This window comes from Borostomias antarcticus (assembly GCF_949987555.1).
Source record: "Borostomias antarcticus genome assembly, chromosome: 27".
Taxonomy (NCBI): Eukaryota; Metazoa; Chordata; class Actinopteri; order Stomiiformes; family Stomiidae; genus Borostomias; species Borostomias antarcticus.
The window spans coordinates 284,954-305,279 of record NC_140260.1 but is presented as its reverse complement, the minus strand read 5'-3'; the positions used below and the strand labels follow the sequence as shown (position 1 = coordinate 305,279).

Genomic DNA, 20,326 nt, shown 5'->3' with positions numbered 1-20,326 from the left:
GGTCGCGTCGAGACCACGTGATCCGGAGCTGTCGGCCCATGACTGTTTCATGGCTCAAGGTGTCAAGAGCGCGTTTGGCGTCAGCTGGCTGCTGGAAGTTGACATATGCGTACCTTGAGGAGCGCCTGGTGATCCTGTCTCTACAGACCCGGATAGAATGGATCATCCCCATGGGGCTAAATAAATCACACAGCATGGCCTCTGTCACATCGGGGTGCAGATCCCCAACGTACAGGGAGGCCATGGAGAAGTTAGGAGCACTGGATTGCATTGCATACACCAACCACTTCAAAATGTCACTGACCACTGACAGAGAAAAATGGAACTATGAACTAGAATGTGGCTGTCATAGATTGTGTTCCAATATGATGTCATATCATTGTGACACAATCTGTCATGGCCAAACTTGAATTCTAGAATTGCCATGACTGACTCAAGTCAAGGAAGAAGTATTAACTATTTATATAGTTAGGTTAAATAAGTTTCTTATTATGACCTGTGCAAAAAATTTAATAAAAATAACAAAATTAATATGACTAAGGCAACTAAGCCTACAGAATATATGAAATGCACCAATCATAGTTAAACATTTAAAACCACATACAAAAGAATCAATGTATTCCTTATATATACGATGCTGGCACTGTTACCGCACGGTTGGTCTTTGAATCGTGATCAAATCACTGTAATAAAAACTCGACCAAACTCATTTTGTCCCGATTCCCCTCCTTGAATAGAGTGTGTAATTCCGATTATATCCACTGGGTGGCAATAGTGTAAAATGGGCATGGGGAGTAGAGTGTCAAAATAACGCTCGTTTGGAATTCCCTTCAACATCATTTTCAGGGCTGTCGCATGTCAACAGTCTGTCACAAACTATGGCTAACCATAACCATTGTTAATGAGTGAATCCTATATTAACTGAAGCTAAGCTTTCGGAGAGGGAAAGTGATGTGTCCTGATCTCAGACGGTGTGGCAGGCCGGTTGTTTTGGAGTTTTGGTTTTACACGCGCATGTTTCGTTTGCAGTGAGAGTGCAGTTATATTCTTTTGCAGTGCAGTTTATATTCTTTTGCAGTGAGAGTGCAGTGTTATAATTTAAGCCTGGAGCGCCTGGGGATGGGGCAGCTATAGGGGGTTTGGGGAGCATCCCGATGCTGATGTGTGCATTTGAAATGAAATGATTAATAAAGCCATGTCCTTTTTCTAACGCCTGTGTGGTGTGTGTGTGTTCTGACGCCGGACCCCACCGGTTAATAAAAGGTGGTGGCAGCGCAATTCGCTATTGAACCCAGTAACCAGCTCCTCCCTCTGTTGAACCCAGTAACCAGCTCCTCCCTCTGTTGGGTGCTTCTGGTTCTTTTAAGTAGGCTACGCCAGATGCAGCATGCTACATCCAGATTGTGCCTGCTACATCTGGTGTACTATACAGTATACACTACATATTACCCAAACCAGGTCCAGCCTGGTTTATGTGCGTGGCTGGCTTGTTTCTGTTCAGGACTGTTAGGATGGAAGCTAGCCATGCCACTTAAATAGCTGTGAATTGAAATGACATGAAATAAGGTCTGATACATTAAGATAGGTCTTGTCGCCTGGACACATCAGTTCCAATGCTTCCAAAGCTAATCCAGCACAATAAGAGCGGGATAGTTAGCCCATGAGCTCACAACAACTAGCAGAAGCTTCCATAACATTAATGGTAGCGGTCAGTGGCTAAAGCAGTTACACTGATGATAACATAAAGTCTCCCAGGTGGGAGTCCAATGCTCTGACCAGTGACACCAGAGGCGCTGTAGACACCAGAGGTCCTCTACAGTAGACACCAGAGGCGCGTAACAGAGGTGCTCTACAGTAGACACCGGAGGCCCTCTACAGTAGTAGGTAGATGTCTCCTTGACAACGCTCGCTTGAAGGGCTGACTGACAGACAGACAGCAGCGCGTAGCTCAAATAGAGCAGCTCCGCTTCGGCTCAAACTGTATTTTCAGATAACGTTAAGTAACGTTAGTAACACAAGGCCAATTTATCATATTCATTTTTTACTTGTCCGATCAGACAACTGCATGAGGCATTCCTCTTGGCCGAACAGAGTTTACTGGTCCCTGGGAAGCGGGCAAAACTGTTAGCTTACTACAGGTAGTTTGCCTTGTTCCTTAATCCCCCGGTGTGAATCATGGCTAGCCGGCAATAACCTACCTGACTGGTCTCATCATTCTCCTCTCTCTTCCTCTTCAAAAATCGTTGTATGCCCATCTGGAAAATGTTATTGATATATTAGGTTATAGGATCCGCTAGTTGTCATCAGGGAAGGTAGGCTAGGCATTTTGAGGAGTAGGCCTAGGTGCCAGCACCAGTGTTTGGCCCAATTCAAACACTGGTTAACACTATGGTAATATTTGAGCGTCAATAGCCTACCTATCTTTCGTTGTAACATCATTCCGCTCACTGAAGAAAAAATCCCTTCACGCTTCCGATCACCTCAGCAAGGAGCGGCACAGAGCGCGCGGCCTATAGGCTCTTTATTGAAAATAAATAGTCCTAATGTGGGTGCGACAGTGGTTTTGAAAGCGCATTTAGGTAGTTAGTGTTTTACATGTATAAAAATACAAACATCTAACATATAATAGAACAAATGTTCAAGAGAGTGGGGTATCTAGAACAAACAATATACTGTTGGGAACACATCCCAGAAACTTTTTTATTTTAATTATTACAGCACTTAAAGGTATAATATGTTGTATGTGGATTATTTCCCCATCTAGTGTCTAAAGATAAGAACTGCAACAACACAACGTATTGGTTGCCAAATTGCCAGAGAAAGCACTGTTTCAGTCATACTGTGATAAGATCTTCACTCCGAGAGGAACATAACGTTACACTAATCAGTAATCACAATCAAGTATTTCAGAGTGCCATGTAATAAGTTACGTTAGATGCAGTAGTTTGGAGATAACGTTAGGTCTGGCTATGCAGATTCCAAGAAAGATAACAATAGCTAGTTAGCTAGCTTACCGGTCTAGTAGAAAAGTAGCCATGTCACCATGCGACTTTATCCCATGAAACTCCATAAACTCCGTTCAACGAGCAAAGGCTGGTTCGATATTTCACATGTGTGTATGGTGCATGTGTCCCAAGATGGCAGAGAAATTGACATTTAAAAAGAACTGGATACAATTGGATACATAACTTTTTGTGTGTTGGCTGTAAGCCGACACACCAAGAAGAGGGAATCCTATTTGTCGCTCCCTTCCTCTTTCCGTCGTGTTATTGACCTGCAGTTCCATTGTTGCTACCACAAGAGGCAGTGGTCCAAGAACATCAAAACAAAAAGACTCCACAGAATTCCCAGGTCAGTGGTGGCTGAGTGGATAGTGCACTGTTTATATTATACCTCCATGTGCGCTGCCTATCACCGGAAGGTTGTGAGTTAAATCCTTGGTGTGGACATACGACATCTCAAGGTATGTGAGAGATAAGGACCTGTTGTCGCATGTCGTTGACAAGCTTCCCCTTATGGTGTCAGAACGATGGCTTATGAATGCGATGTTATTATGTTAAATACAGTAGCCCAGAGGTTAGCACTGGCAGGGCTATTTCAGTTTGATAAAAGGCGTTGTGGTGTTTGAGCACGAGTTGTCGTAGACCTGGTCCAGGGCGATATCCTACAGATAACGCCCTGTTACTCTCAATGCAATTTACCTATGAATGCGCTTCCTCGGCCCGCTCGTCCGAGTCTACAGACAAAACCGTTTCGTTACTCACCAAAGTAAAAACATCGTTGGAAAGATGAAAGCCCTTTCTCCGAGGTCGCTACAGTTTGTAATCCCCCACCTTTCAAATAAAAGGCAAATTTGTACACTTAAATGTCTAATATCCACAGCGCATCGACTGTCTTCTTCTACTGGCGATTCGGCGCTCTCCGCTTTGTTTAGCCTACTCACTGCTGCCGCCCATGTTGGGGATGATGCATTACATTTCATTACATTATTTACATGTTTTATTTACATGTTTTAAAGTTTAAAATTTGCCATAGTTAATAACTCAGCGTAAATGTTCTCTCGCTAATCAGATTCCTCAACGCGAGTCTCTCAACACCATTTAAGATGTAATGCATCATCCTCAACATGGGCGGCATCCCCAACATAAAGTCATCCCCACCGGGAACCCCGGTCTCCTGGGTGGGAGTCCAATGCTCTCACCACTACTCTACTTGTGCAGTGGAGATCAGCAAATTGGTTTTGGTGTCCTTCTTCCAGTCCCTAGTGTGGGTTGGGGTTAGAATAAGGGTTGGGGTTGGGACAGAATCTGACCTATAAGGCAAGGGGTAAAGGTTGGAGTGAAAGGATGAACATGTGGAGGTTTGGGGTATAGTCCCATAAAGTCATCCCCACCGGGTCTTCAACCCCAGTCTCCAGGGTGGGAGTCCAATGCTCTCACCACTACTCTATTTGTGCAGTGGAGATCGGCGGTGGTTTTGGTGTCCTTCTTGATTTTGGTGTGCTGGGACTACTGCCTCTTGTGGTGCCAACAGAGAACTGCAGGCCAACATTGTCCAGAGTGACGGAGGGAGGGAGTGATAACCGGACAACTGCTATACTATACTAACGCTGGCTTACAGCCATGCACAAAAACACATACACAAATCTAGGCTATATTGTTGAAAATATTTATTTCAGTACAACAAATGCAGTATGTAGTAATGTAACGGAATGTATGAGAAAAGCCTAGCACATTTAGATCAAGGTCCAGGTCAAATTACTTTAAAACCTGAGGTCATTCTTTTGCTAGTACGTTGTGCTAGCAAGTGTGCTTCATGTTCTGCTGGAGTGTTACCCAGGATGGTGGGATGTTCTCCAGAGTTCGAGACCTATGTGTGGAGAGCTGTCCTTCTGGTTCCTGGTTGAAGGAAGGTTCTCAAGGGTTCTAGACTTCTGTGTAAAGAGCTGATCTTCTGGATCCTGGTTGAAAGTAGGTTCTCCAGGGTTCTAGACTTCTGTGTGGAGAGCTGTTCTCCTGTCATCGTTCACATCCGTGCTACTCTCTGGTTGGGTCGTACATCAGCACCTCTAATCTCTCCAGCAGTAACATTGACCCTCTACTGACCTCACTGGACATGCTGAGGAGATCAATTAAAGCAGCGTTGACCTCTGAGAAACACGTCCACATTCCCCAGGTGTCCTGTTTCCTCTGTCAGACAGTGCAGACGTGTCCCAGCCTGTGAAAGGACTGGGAGACTCAGAAAACATTTGTTGAACAGCTCTGTACCAAAAGTTTGAGCCGACACCAGAGGCCGACACCTACATCACGAGCCGTATGCTGAATGAAGCCATAATAAAAAGACATACACCCGCGGTACATAGCTGTTCACCAAATGTTTTACCACTATGAATGCCACCCAGTGTCTGAGCCACCCAGTCCTTTCACAGGCTGGGACACATCTACACTGTCTGACAGGACGCCTGGACAACGTGGACGTGTTCCTCAGAGGTCAACACTGCTTTCAGTGGACTCTTCTACATGCCCAGTGAGGTCAGTAGCAAGGTTATTATAGTTAACGAAAACTAACTAAAAAACGAAAACTAGGTGTGAAAAAACATTTTAGTTAACTGAAATAAAAATAAAAACTAGGCTTTACAAAAAAACGATAACTAACTAAAACTGTATTGTGTGTTTACAAAACTAACTAAAATAAACTAAAATTGTAGAGAAAATGTCCTTAGTTTTAGTCTTTTTCATTTCATACATAAGCCTAGTATTTTGGGTGGATATTTAATCTGTCCTCCATTATTTCTTTAGCTGTGCCGCTGCGCAGAAGTAACCTGACGTGCGCCAGATGGTTTGTTTTGCACAGAGTGAAACAACATGAGCTCACGAGATCAGGATGGTCTCACGAGGCTAGCGCCGAAAAAAAACAAACTAAAACTAATACTGAAACTAATAAAAACTAAACTAAAACTAAGAATTATCAAAAAATAAAAAATAAACTAAACTAGCAAATCTGCTTTAAAAACTAATTAAAACTAAACTGAAATTGAACACAAAAAGTTAAAACGATATAAAAAGAAAAACTAATGAAAAAAGCAAAACTATTATAACCCTGGTCAGTAGAGGGTCAATGTTACTGCTGGAGAGATTAGTGGTGCTGATGTACGACCCAACCAGAGAGTAGCACGGATGTGAACGATGCCAGAAGATCAGCTCTCCACACAGTAGTCTAGAACCCTGGAAAACCTTCTTTCAACCAGGAACCAGAAGGACAGCTCTCCACACAGAAGTCTGGAGCTCTGGAAAACATTCCACCAACTCGGGTAACATTCCAGCAGAACATGAAGCACACTTGGTAGCGCAGTGTACTAGCAAAATAATGACCTCAGGTTTTAAGGTAATTTGACTTGAACCTTGATTTAAATGTGCTATGTTAGAAATATCTAGTGTCAAAGCTAACATGAGAATACAAATGTTTGTATGTGTGCGTGTGTGCACGTGCACGTGTATTTTGTTGTTCTGTGTGTGTGTGTGTGTGTGTCTGTGGGCGGGGGGGGGTGTAGTTGTTCTGGGTGTGTGTGTGTGTGTGTAGTTCTGTGTGTGTGTGTGTGTGTGTCTGTGGGGGGGGGGGGGGGGGGGGGTGTAGTTGTTCTGTGTGTGTGTGTGTGTGTGTGTGTGTAGTTCTGTGGGTGTTTGTGTGTGTGTGTGTGTGTGTGTGTGTGTGTGCACTGTCCGCACAGGCAGGCGAACAACCGAAACTGGATCTGTCAAATCTGTCAAAACAGACAATAGTAAGATTTTCAGTGCATTATCCTCACTGACAGTGTAATTCAGCCCAGAACATTATATCAGATAGATAAATTGATAGATCGATAGAACGACAGACAGACAGACAGACAGACAGACAGACAGACAGACAGACAGACAGACAGACAGACAGATAGATAGATAGATAGATAGATAGATAGATAGATAGACTTTACCAGCTTTTTCTCGTCTGAAAGGGCAACACCCAGCTGAATAGTGAAGCTCGAACTCACTGATGCAGGGTTCAGCTGGACGTTAATGTCCGTCAGATCTGAAATCACAAAATTAATATTGTTTAACCTGCAAAATGGAAAGCATCAAAAAACAAATAGCTGTCCAGGCTGTTTTGACCTCACCCCATTCCTGTCTACGAGTACTTCGTCCAGAGCCTTTCAGAGCACGGGTGGAGGAGCAGGAGTGTCGTGTCTGTCTCTCCGTCCTCAGAGGCTTGTCCTCCTCCTTCAGCGCCAGGCCCATCGGTGGAGTTGAGGCAGCTGGGGCGACACTCTCCCTGAGGTGAGAGAGGCTCAGCTTGGCCTCCAGCTGCAGCGCTAGGTCGTTGACCTCCTCCTCGATTGTTGGGGAGGCCTTCAGAGGTGGAGTGGGTTTAGTGGCACCAACGGTGTGAGGCGTTGTGCTGGCAGGTCCACTGGCAGGAGGAGGGTTAGCCCCAGCCTGCTCCCTAGCCAGAGGGTTAGCCCCAGCCTGCTCCCTGACCAGAGGGTTAGCCCCAGCCTGCTCCCTGACCAGAGGGCAGCTCAACACAAGCTTGGCCTCCAGCTGCAGCGCTAGGTCGTTGACCTCATCCTCAATTGTTGAGGAGATCATCTGAGGTGGAGTTTTCTGTTTTAATGAAAAGAAAGTCATTGAAGCTAATCCAATAATGTCTTTGCTCATTGCTCATGGTATGTAAGTAAATCCTGAGCTTGAGGTTCTCCATCTTAAGCTCAGCTATAGAAATTGAGTATGGATATTGAGAAATGACAAGATCCTGAGAACCTTTATAGTGGCCTGACATTAAAGAGTTGTCTGGTCTCAATAGAGAGTGGGTGTAGGTCCAGGACTGTACAAAACCAGATAAAGTTGACTAACTATGCTTACATGGTATATGAAATGTAAACCTTTAGGGGGGTTACTTACCTTTTTGTAACCCGACATGGTCCCGTGTGGGCTGGACCAAGGCTCCATGTTGTGTTCTTGAGGGGAAAATTGGACAGTTAATTGAAATTAACTGGGGGCACAGTCTTTACAAGGGCTTTAAGTGTGGGTCAGGCAATTGGCAGTGAACCAGACAATTAACAGTGAACAGTCAACCAGACCACTACACTCACCCAGCATCTGCTTCCGCTGCTGTGGTGGAGTGGCAGCCAGAATGGAGGTCGTCCGAGACCTCCATTCTCTCGCACGCTCCCGAATGCCCAGCGGGTAGACAGCAGGACGCGCAGGAGCTGTAGGAGCAGAGGTTGGACGAGGGCCCATGGTCTGGGCGGAGACACACTGGATGGACGCGTGAGGGATGGCAGCCATGGAGGATCCAGAGGGCTGTGCAGGCAGTTTGATCTCCATGCTGGGCGTGGCACGCCTGACGGACATTCGCTGCCTGTATCTGTTGGTTAGATACACCCGTGGCTGTTTCTTGGGCCGGGCCAGGGCCACATACAGGGGCTTGGTGGCCAGGATGCGTCCGTTCATCCCTGCGATGGCCCGGGTGGCCTCCTCAGGGGAGGACAGACACACAAACCCAAAGCCCTTGCTGCGGCCGCGCTCCATCACGACTTTGGCACTGATGATGGTACCAAAGGGAGAGAACTCCTTCCTCAGTCGCATCTCATCAATCTCTTCCTTCAAGTTCTTTATGTAGAGACTGATGCCGGTACACTGTTTGATTTGGTCGCCCAGCTCGGCCTCTCGTACTCTTCTGGATTTGAAAGGGCCAACAAACACCTTTTTTCCGTTGAGGAGCATGCCATTGATCCTCTTGATGGCCCTCTCAGCGTCCTCCGGAGCCTCAAAGTGCACAAAGCCGTAGCCCTTGGAGCCGTTCTCGTCACTCTCCACTTTACAGGAGAGGATGGTGCCGAAGGCGGAGAAGGTGTCATACAGGGCCTGGCTGTCGATGGACTTCTCCAAACCCTTCAGGAAGACGTTCCCAATTCCGTTGTCCCTCAGGGTGCGGTCGCGTCGAGACCACGTGATCCGGAGCTGTCGGCCCATGACTGTTTCATAGCTCAAGGTGTCAAGAGCGCGTTTGGCGTCAGCTGGCTGCTGGAAGTTGACATATGCGTACCTTGAGGAGCGCCTGGTGATCCTGTCTCTACAGACCCGGATAGAATGGATCATCCCCATGGGGCTAAATAAATCACACAGCATGGCCTCTGTCACGTCGGGGTGCAGATTCCCAACGTACAGGGAGGCCATGGAGAAGTTAGGAGCACTGGATTGCATTGCATACACCAACCACTTCAAAATGTCACTGACCACTGACAGAGAAAAATGGAACTATGAACTAGAATGTGGCTGTCATAGATTGTGTTCCAATATGATGTCATATCATTGTGACACAATCTGTTACAGTATGACCAAACTTGAATTCTAGAATTGCCATGACTGACTCAAGTCAAGGAAGAAGTATTAACTATTTATATAGTTAGGTTAAATAAGTTTCTTATTATGACCTGTGCAAAAAAAGTAATAAAAATAACAAAATGAATATGACTAAGGCAACTAAGCCTACAGAATATATGGAATGCACCAATCATAGTTAAACATTTAAAACCACATACAAAATAATCAATGTATTCCTTATATATACAATGCTGGCACTGTAACCGCACGGTTGGTCTTTGAATCGTGATCAAATCACTGTAATAAAAACTCGACCAAAACATTTTGTCCTGATTCCCCTCCTTGAATAGAGTGTGTAATTCCGATTATATCCACTGGGTGGCAATGCTGTAAAATGGGCATGGGGAGTAGAGTGTCAAAATAACGCTCGTTTGGAATGCCCTTCAACATCATTTTCAGGGCTGTCGCATGTCAACAGCCTGTCACAAACTATGGCTAACCATAACCATTGTTAATGAGTGAATCCTATATTAACTGAAGCTAAGCTTTCGGAGAGGGAAAGTGATGTGTCCTGATCTCAGACGGTGTGGCAGGCCGGTTGTTTTGGAGTTTTGGTTTTACACGCGCATGTTTCGTTTGCAGTGAGAGTGCAGTTATATTATTTTTCAGTGAGAGTGCAGTTATATTATTTTTCAGGGAGAGTGCAGTTATATTATTTTGCAGTGAGAGTGCAGTTATATTATTTTGCAGTGCAGTTTATATTATTTTGCAGTGAGAGTGCAGTGTTATAGTTTAAGCCTGGAGCGCCTGGGGATGGGGCAGCTATAGGGGGTTTGGGGAGCGTCCCGAGCCATGCTGATGTGTGCATTTGAAATGAAATGATTAATAAAGCCATGTCCTTTTTCTAAAGCCTGTGTGGTGTGTGTGTGTGTGTGTGTGTGTGTTCTGACGCCGGACCCCACCGGTTAATAAAAGGTGGTGGCAGCGCAATTCTCTATTGAACCCAGTAACCAGCTCCTCCCTCTGTTGGGTGGTTCTGGTTCTTCTCAGTAGGCTACGCCAGATGCAGCATGCTACATCCAGATTGTGCTGCTACATCTGGTGTACTATACAGTATACACTACATATTCCTGAAATTACCCAAACCAGGTCCAGCCTGGTTTATGTGTGTAGCTGGCTTGTTTCTGTTCAGGACTGGTAGGATGGAAGCTAGCCATGTCACTGAAATAGCTGTGAATTGAAATGACATGAAATAATGTCTGATAAATGAAGATAGGTCTTGTCGCCTGGACACATCAGTTCCAATGCTTCCAATGCTAATCCAGCACAATAAGAGCGGGATAGTTAGCTCATGAGCTCACAACAACTAGCAGCAGCTTCCATAAAATTTATGGTAGCGGTCAGTGGCTAAAGCAGTTACACTGATGATAACATAAAGTCATCCCCACCGGGTCTTGAACCCCGGTCTCCCAGGTGGGAGTCCAATGCTCTGACCATCAAGGCTCCGAACCGGTTCAAGGAACGGAAACGAAAACCGAAAACGAACGGTATTTTACGAGGAACAGAAACAGGAACGAAAACGAAATGGTCTTAAATTGTTCCAGAACAGAAATGTTAATTTGAAATCTTTAAAACCGGTTAATTACATTATTTTTTCGGTCTTTGTAGTAGGCCTATATAACTTAAAAATAATGTTTAAAAAAAGAAGAAAGCTGAGCCTTTTATGGCCGAATAGGCTAAATTAAATTTATAAAATTTGTAGCCTACATCTTGTCCTGTTTCTGTAATGTAGCCTAGGCCCCTAAATCTGTTATTTCACAGTCAGGATCTTAAATGCTTGCTTAGCGAAATGAAAAGATTTAGATATTACAACAACATACCATAGCCTAGTTCAGACTATAGGATGTGCGCAGCGAGTATTTTCACTGACGACTAGATGGTGCTTTTGTAACCGATTACACGATAGTCTAAAAACAGGATTCCCAAGTTTCTACAACAAGTGCTATTTAGAAAAATTGAGGATGTTTCTCAAACTCTGCAAGCTAAGATGCACGACTATTCTTGATGTTTCCCAACCGCTCAGCGGCAGCCAATTTGCACACGTTGCGCAGGGCTGTCACACACTCTCCTTTGTTTGCCTGTGCAAAACAGTAGTTCAGCCTGTCCTTACAGCTTAGTACTTAGCAAAGATATCAATGTGATTTATTTTGTTTAATTGAAGAAGAGTAGGCTAGCCTATAGCCTGTAATGTTTCAGTAGGCTAAAACTAGATTTCACATAAAGACCGCGGATGTCAGAGAGGGCAATAACGTTCAAAGGCAAATTTATTCCAACATTGGTCCACAAAGAATGATGCAAATAATAAAGTGAAAGAAATAATAGCCTACTGTGCAAATATAATGTTTTATATGGACCTGCGTGTCTGCAATAAAGTTCCTCTATCTTTCTAACCAACATTCAGCGGAAGCCAATTTTCACTCCGCGCATCTCGCTCCAAATATGGTTTGACTATTTAAAACACGGAGTACTTTGTACTTACATAACTGCTGACCTAAAACGATGGGGTACACTTCCTACATCCTTTCAGTCTAGACTTTCAGTCATCAAGATGTCCTCCCTCAGATTAATTTATCAGCTCTATGATACCTTTAGCCCCACCTAAGGGCTATTGGAAGAAGCTACATTCTATTACTAACACTTATTTATGGAATAAGAAAAAACCTAGAATCAAAGCATTAACCCTCCATAGGAATAAAGCATCAGGTGGTGTCAATCTGCCCAATTTTGAGTGGTATTCCTGGTGTTTTGCTTTGCGCCCCCTAACCAGTTGGCTGAATTGTGAAGCTCGGGTATCATGGCTCCCCATCGAAGAGCAACTGGCACATCCACACAAACTGTCAAATTTGATATATTCAAATCTACCCAATAAGATTAAATCAAAATTTGGATCAATTATATCATATACTCTTCACCTTTGGCACAGAGTTCAACAATTTGCCAAAATACACAATATTTGCTTTTGCCAATCTCCAATTTTCCATAACTACGCCCTCCTGATAGATAGGTGGGTTGAGAAAGGTGTCCACACACTCCAAGACGTCACAGGGCAGCAGGGTCTGCGAGCATTCCAGGATCTCCAAAGGTCTTTTAACCTTCCAGGCACATCCTTCTTTTTTAAATTTACAACCGCGTGCAGCAATGCAAGCCCAAGGTGTCCCATGGGGCGAAGAGCTGAGATCCCACCACCTACATAGGATACTCACCAAAGGCAAGACCAGTGGTGTTGTCTCAGACCTTTATATATTCATGACAGTGGCCTCTTACAAACCTTTGCCACTCAATACTCTGTGGAAGAAAGACATCAGCTCTCCTTCCGATTTGAATTCGCATACTATATGGTCCAGTATTTCCTTGTCTTCTCGAAATCCAAATCAATTCATACATTACAAATTCATCCATAGATCCTATTTTACTCCCAGAAGACTGCACTAAATGAAATTTAGAGACAATCCATTTTGTGATTTTTGTTCAGAAAACACCGCTGGTACTTTCATACATATGGTCTGGCACTGCCCGGAGGTTAACAGATTCTGGCAAAACATCTCTAGCATTCTCTCTATTATTATGCAGAGGACCATTCCTTACTCCCAATGTCTGCTATTACTGAATGATACTTCATCTATGAAGATTACCACCAATGACAGATGCCTTGGTCTTACAGCTGCCAAAAAGCTTATAGTCTGTCGCTGGAAGCCTCCGCATTCATTATCAGTAAAGGAATGGCTCTCCTCTTATAGAGATATTGCCCAGTTAGAGCTCCCCACTGCTCGACTACGTGGTGCCAACTCCAGAAACATCCTTTGTTGGGCTAGTCTATCAGAAAGGATTAATCGTTTACTATAGACATGTAAATGTACATATCTCTACTCTATCTCTAGTGTTTATTTATCTGTGGATACATTGGGGGATAAATGATCAATTTGTTTGGCATGTAAAAACACTGCTGCTGTGTCAAAACCGGTCCTTCTTTAAGCGATCCAGACCTGTAGGTTTGGATCCCTATCATGTGATACCTGGGGAAAGGGTTGGGGTTAGGGTTAGGGTCATGTGATACCTGGGGAAAGGGTTGGGGTTAGGGTTAGGGTCATGTGATACCTGGGGAAAGGGTTGGGGTTAGGGTTAGGGTCATGTGATACCTGGGGATAGGGTTAGGGTCATGTGATACCTGGGGAAAGGGTTGGGGTTAGGGTCATGTGATACCTGGGGATAGGGTTGGGGTTAGGGTCATGTGATACCTGGGGAAAGGGTTGGGGTTAGGGTCATGTGATACCTGGGGTTGGGGTTAGGGTCATGTGATACCTGGGGAAAGGGTTGGGGTTAGGGTCATGTGATACCTGGGGAAAGGGTTGGGGTTAGGGTCATGTGATACCTGGGGAAAGGGTTGGGGTAGGGGATAAGGAATGGGTTTGTGTTTTGATGAATGGATGAGTTTTCTGTCCTTGTATCGTATTATGTTTGTATTATTTGCATTGTATTGTTTGTGTCTTGTATTGTATTTCTATAGATTTTGTGTTGTATGATGTCTTGTATGTTTGTCTTTGTCATAAAAAAGGAAAATTCCAATAAAAATTGTATAAAAAAAAACAAAAACACAGAGTACTTTGTGACAGTTGCTTGGATGTATACTAGTATCTATACTAGGATGCATAAACCTATGTTTTGCGAATTTACTGGTCTGCCTCCTTCAGAGTTCAACTCGGCAATTAGGCTGTGAAAGCGAGCGCGCCTCTTGGAATCTAGTCATAGCCTATTGTTGCACAGATTTCCGTCAGGTCTTGACTTTCACAAACCAAATGATTAGGCTACATTAATTAATATGAGCACACTTTAGTGACAATGTGCCGTGCAACCCTGATCATTGAATAGCATAAGTTAAATTACAATAATATTAAAGACCGTGGATGTCAGACGATAGGCTATGTATTAGGCGTATAGGCGCCAAATCCGGAGCTCCCATACTAAAGGAACGCAGCATAAACAATAGGGATTGCACAGATGAATGAATGAGGTGACTAATTATTTATAAATGACATAAAACATTATAAAACGAAATAAAAACAAACAATAGGCCTACAGGCGCAGAATAAAATAGCTTGCAGCAACAGTACAAGAAAATATTTTAAAAAGGATGATGAGCTATGATAATGACTTATGATAAACCTGCGCATAGTTTTATGTGGTGTGGATTAAGGGCATACGGGAATAGGACTAATGTTGCGTATTTCTTGTAAAATAATCAACAAGGCTACACTACAGCACACATCACCAAGACTAATATTGTTGGCAATAAGGCCACCACAACCCTAGACTTGTTGATTAGGTTATACCTTACAAGAAATACTGTAGGCCTATAGAGTCGTAATAGGCTAACACCCCCGGAACGGTGAACGGAACGTTATTTTTCGTTCTTAACCGGTTCAAGAACGCTATGTTGGTGGCGGAACATGAGAATGGAAACGTTAAATATGCTGGTTCTGCTCGGAGCGAACCGATTGAAAAATAATTTCGTTTTTTAAGCCGTGCTGACCACTACTCTACTTGTGCAGTGGAGATCAGCGAATTGGTTTTGGTGTTGTTCTTCCAATCCCTAGTGTGGGTTGGGATTAGAATATGGGTTGGAGTTGGGACAGGATCTGATCTATAAGGCAAGGGGTAAAGGTTGGAGTGAAAGGATGAACATGTGGAGGTTTGGGGTATAGTCCCATAAAGTCATCCCCACCGGGTCTTCAACCCCAGTCTCCAGGGTGGGAGTCCAATGCTCTCACCACTACTCTATTTGTGCAGTGGAGATGGGCGGTGGTTTTGGTGTCCTTCTTGATTTTGGTGTGCTGGGACTACTGCCTCTTGTGGTGCCAACAGAGAATTGCAGGCCAACATTGTCCAGAGTGACGGAGGGAGGGAGTTATAACCGGACAACTGCTATACTATACTAACGCTGGCTTACAGCCACGCACAAAAACACATTGACAAATGTAGGCTATATTGTTGAAAATATTTATTTCAGTACAACAAATGCAGTATGTAGTAATGTAACGGAATGTATGAGAAAAGCCTAGCACATTTAGATCAAGGTCCAGGTCAAATTACTTTAAAACCTGAGGTCATTCTTTTGCTAGTACGTTGTGCTAGCAAGTGTGCTTCATGTTCTGCTGGAGTGTTACCCAGGATGGTGGGATGTTCTCCAGAGTTCGAGACCTCTGTGTGGAGAGCTGTCCTTCTGGTTCCTGGTTGAAGGAAGGTTCTCAAGGGTTCTAGATTTCTGTGTAAAGAGCTGATCTTCTGGATCCTGGTTGAAAGTAGGTTCTCCAGGGTTCTAGACTACTGTGTGGAGAGCTGTTCTCCTGGCATCGTTCACATCCGTGCTACTCTCTGGTTGGGTCGTACATCAGCACCTCTAATCTCTCCAGCAGTAACAGTGACCCTCTACTGACCTCACTGGACATGCTGAGGAGATCAATTAAAGCAGCGTTGACCTCTGAGAAACACGTCCACATTCCCCAGGTGTCCTGTTTCCTCTGTCAGACAGTGCAGACGTGTCCCAGCCTGTGAAAGGACTGGGAGACTCAGAAAACATTTGTTGGACAGCTCTGTACCAAAAGTTTGAGCCGACACCAGAGGCCGACACCTACATCACGAGCCGTATGCTGAATGAAGCCATAATAAAAAGACATCCACCCGCGGTACATAGCTGTTCACCAAATGTTTTACCACTATGAATGCCACCCAGTGTCTGAGCCACCCAGTCCTTTCACAGGCTGGGACACATCTACACTGTCTGACAGGACGCCTGGACAACGTGGACGTGTTCCTCAGAGGTCAACACTGCTTTCAGTGGACTCTTCTACATGCCCAGTGAGGTCAGTAGCAAGGTTATTATAGTTAACGAAAACTAACTAAAAAACGAAAACTAGGTGTGAAAAAACATTTTAGTTAACTGAAATAAAAATAAAAACTAGGCTTTACAAAAAAACGATAACTAACTAAAACTGTATTGTGTGTTTACAAAACTAACTAAAATAAACTAAAATTGTAGAGAAAATGTCCTTAGTTTTAGTCTTTTTCATTTCATACATAAGCCTAGTATTTTGGGTGGATATTAAATCTATCCTCCATTATTTATTTAGCTGTGCCCCTGCGCAGAAGTAACCTGACGTGCGCCAGATGGTTTGTTTTGCACAGAGTGAAACAACATGAGCTCACGAGATCAGGATGGTCTCACAAGGCTAGCGCAGAAGAAAAAAACTAAAACTAATACTGAAACTAATAAAAAATAAACTAAAACTAAGCATTATCAAAAACTAAAAACTAAACTAGCAAATCTGCTTTAAAAACTAATTAAAACTAAACTGAAATTGAACACAAAAAGTTAAAACAATATAAAAATAAAAACTAATAAAAAAAGCAAAACTATTATAACCCTGGTCAGTAGAGGGTCAATGTTACTGCTGGAGAGATTAGTGGTGCTGATGTACGACCCAACCAGAGAGTAGCACGGATGTGAACGATGCCAGGAGAACAGCTCTCCACACAGTAGTCTAGAACCCTGGAGAACCTACCTTCAAACAGGAACCAGAAGAAGAGCCCTTCACACAGAAGTCTAGAACCCTTGAGAACCTTCTTTCAACCAGGAACCAGAAGGACAGCTCTCCACACAGAAGTCTGGAGCTCTGGAAAACATTCCACCAACTCGGGTAACATTCCAGCAGAACATGAAGCACACTTGGTAGCGCAGTGTACTAGCAAAATAATGACCTCAGGTTTTAAGGTAATTTGACTTGGACCTTGATCTAAATGTGCTATGTTAGAAATGTCTAGGTGTCAAAGCTAACATGAGAATACAAATGTTTGTATGTGTGTGTGTGTGTGTGTGCACGTGTATGTTTTTGTTCTGTGTGTGTGTGTGTGTGTGTGTGTCTGTGGGGGGGGGGGGGGGGGTGTAGTTGTTCTGTGTGTGTGTGTGTGTGTGTAGTTCTGTGTGTGTGTGTGTGTGTGTGTATGTGTGTGTGTGTGTGTGTGTGTGTGTGTGTGCACTGTCCGCACAGGCAGGCGAACATCCGAAACTGGATCTGTCAAATCTGTCAAAACAGACAATAGTAAGATTTTCAGTGCATTATCCTCACTGACAGTGTTATTCAGCCCAGAACATTATATCAGATAAATAAATTGATAGATCGACAGACAGACAGACAGACAGACAGACAGACAGACAGATAGATAGATAGATAGATAGACTTTACCAGCTTTTTCTCGTCTGAAGGGCAACACCCAGCTGAATAGTGAAGCTCGAGCTCACTGATGCAGGATTCAGATGGACGTTAATGTCCGTCAGATCTGAAATCACAAAATTAATATTGTTTAACCTGCAAAATGGAAAGCATCAAAAAACAAATGGCTGTCCAGGCTGTTTTGACCTCACCCCATTCCTGTCTACGAGTTGTTCGTCCAGAGCCTTTCAGAGCACGGGTGGAGGAGCAGGAGTGTCGTGTCTGTCTCTCCGTCCTCAGAGGCTTGTCCTCCTCCTTCAGCGCCAGGCCCATCGGTGGAGTTGAGGCAGCTGGGGCGACACTCTCCCTGAGGTGATGGAGGCTCAGCTTGGCCTCCAGCTGCAGCGCTAGGTCGTTGACCTCCTCCTCGATTGTTGGGGAGGCCTTCAGAGGTGGAGTGGGTTTACTGGGACCAACGGTGTGAGGCGTTGTGCTGGCAGGTCCACTGGCAGGAGGAGGGTTAGCCCCAGCCTGCTCCCTAGCCAGAGGGTTAGCCCCAGCCTGCTCCCTGACAAGAGGGCAGCTCAACACAAGCTTGGCCTCCATCTGAAGTGCCAAGTTGTTGACCTCCTCCTCGAGTGTTGGAGAGGCCATCACAGGTGGAGCAGGCTTAAGGGCACTCACAGGAGCACGGATGTAGGAGCAGGAGTGCCCTGTCTGTCTGTCCTTCCTCATAGGCCTGCCCTCTGCCTCTATTGCCAGGCCAATTGTTGCAGTGGATGTAGGGGCAACACAAGGCCAAAAACCTGTCTTCCCACTCTCCCTGAGGCGAGGGGGGCTCAGCTTGGCCTCCAGCTGAAGTGCCAAGTCGTTGACCTCCTCCTCGAGTGTTGGAGAGGCCATCACAGGGGGAGCAGGCTTAAAGGCACTCACAGGAGCACGGATGTAGGAGCAGGAGTGCCCTGTCTCTCTGTCCTTCCTCAGAGGCCTGCCCTCTGCCTCCAGTGCCAGGTCAGTAGATGGAGTTGGCGCAGGGGCAACACAAGGCCAAAATCCCATCTTCCCACTCTCCCTTGGGCGAGGGGGGCTCAGCTTGGCCTCCAGCTGCAGCGCTAGGTCGTTGACCTCATCCTCAATTGTTGAGGAGATCATCTGAGGTGGAGTTTTCTGTTTTAATGAAAAGAAAGTCATTGAAGCTAATCCAATAATTTCTTTGCTCATTGCTCATGGTATGTAAGTAAATCCTGAGCTTGCGGTTCTCCATCTTAAGCTCAGCTATAGAAATTGAGTATGGATATTGAGAAATGACAAGATCCTGAGAACCTTTATAGTGGCCTGACATTAAAGAGTTGTCTGGTCTCAATAGAGAGTGGGTGTAGGTCCAGGACTGTACAAAACCAGATAAAGTTGACTAACTATGCTTACATGGTATATGAAATGTAAACCTTTAGGGGGGTTACTTACCTTTTGGTAACCCGACATGGTCACGTGTGGGCTGGACCAAGGCTCCATGTTGTGTTCTTGAGGGGAAAATTGGACAGTTAATTGAAATTAACTGGGGGCACAGTCTTTACAAGGGCTTTAAGTGTGGGTCAGGCAATTGGCAGTGAACCAGACAATTAACAGTGAACAGTCAACCAGACCACTACACTCACCCAGCATCTGCTTCCGCTGCTGTGGTGGAGTGGCAGCCAGAATGGAGGTCGTCCGAGACCTCCATTCTCTCGCACGCTCCCGAATGCCCAGCGGGTAGACAGCAGGACGCGCAGGAGCTGTAGGAGCCGAGGTTGGACGAGGGCCCATGGTCTGGGCGGAGACACACTGGATGGACGCGTGAGGGATGGCAGCCATGGAGGATCCAGAGGGCTGTGCAGGCAGTTTGATCTCCATGCTGGGCGTGGCACGCCTGACGGGCATTCGCTGCCTGTATCTGTTGGTTAGATACACCCGTGGCTGTTTCTTGGGCCGGGCCAGGGCCACATACAGGGGCTTGGTGGCCAGGATGCGTCCGTTCATCCCTGCGATGGCCCGGGTGGCCTCCTCAGGGGAGGACAGACACACAAACCCAAAGCCCTTGCTGCGGCCGCGCTCCATCACGACTTTGGCACTGATGATGGTACCAAAGGGAGAGAACTCCTTCCTCAGTCGCATCTCATCAATCTCTTCCTTCAAGTTCTTTATGTAGAGACTGATGCCGGTCCCAATTCCGTTGTCCCTCAGGGTGCGGTCGCGTCGAGACCACGTGATCCGGAGCTGTCGGCCCATGACGGTGTCGTAGCTCAAGGTGTCAAGAGCACGTTTGGCGTCAGCTGGCTGCTGGAAGTTGACATATGCGTACCTTGAGGAGCGCCTGGTGATCCTGTCTCTACAGACCCGGATAGAATGGATCATCCCCATGGGGCTAAATAAATCACACAGCATGGCCTCTGTCACGTCGGGGTGAAGATTCCCAACGTACAGGGAGGCCATGGAGAAGTTAGGAGCACTGGATTGCATTGCATACACCAACCACTTCAAAATGTCACTGACCACTGACAGAGAAAAATGGAACTATGAACTAGAATGTGGCTGTCATAGATTGTGTTCCAATATGATGTCATATCATTGTGACACAATCTGTTACAGTATGGCCAAACTTGAATTCTAGAATTGCCATGACTGACTCAAGTCAAGGAAGAAGTATTAACTATTTATATAGTTAGG

At 45.1% G+C, this 20,326-nt stretch overlaps 1 protein-coding gene across 1 annotated transcript in view; it reads right to left on the bottom strand.

Annotated features, from left to right (window-relative positions):
• Nucleotides 1-9,239, bottom strand: part of LOC311326407 (polyadenylate-binding protein 1-like) — a gene marked incomplete at both ends in the record, with an annotated part of 39,091 nt that extends 29,852 nt beyond the window's left edge. Inside the window, one exon of the mRNA XM_084459300.1 lies at nucleotides 8,694-9,239. Within this exon, the coding sequence (XP_084315426.1) occupies nucleotides 8,694-9,239 (546 nt within the window). The remainder of the gene's footprint in view (nucleotides 1-8,693) is intronic.
• Nucleotides 9,240-20,326: the final 11,087 nt, after the last annotated feature.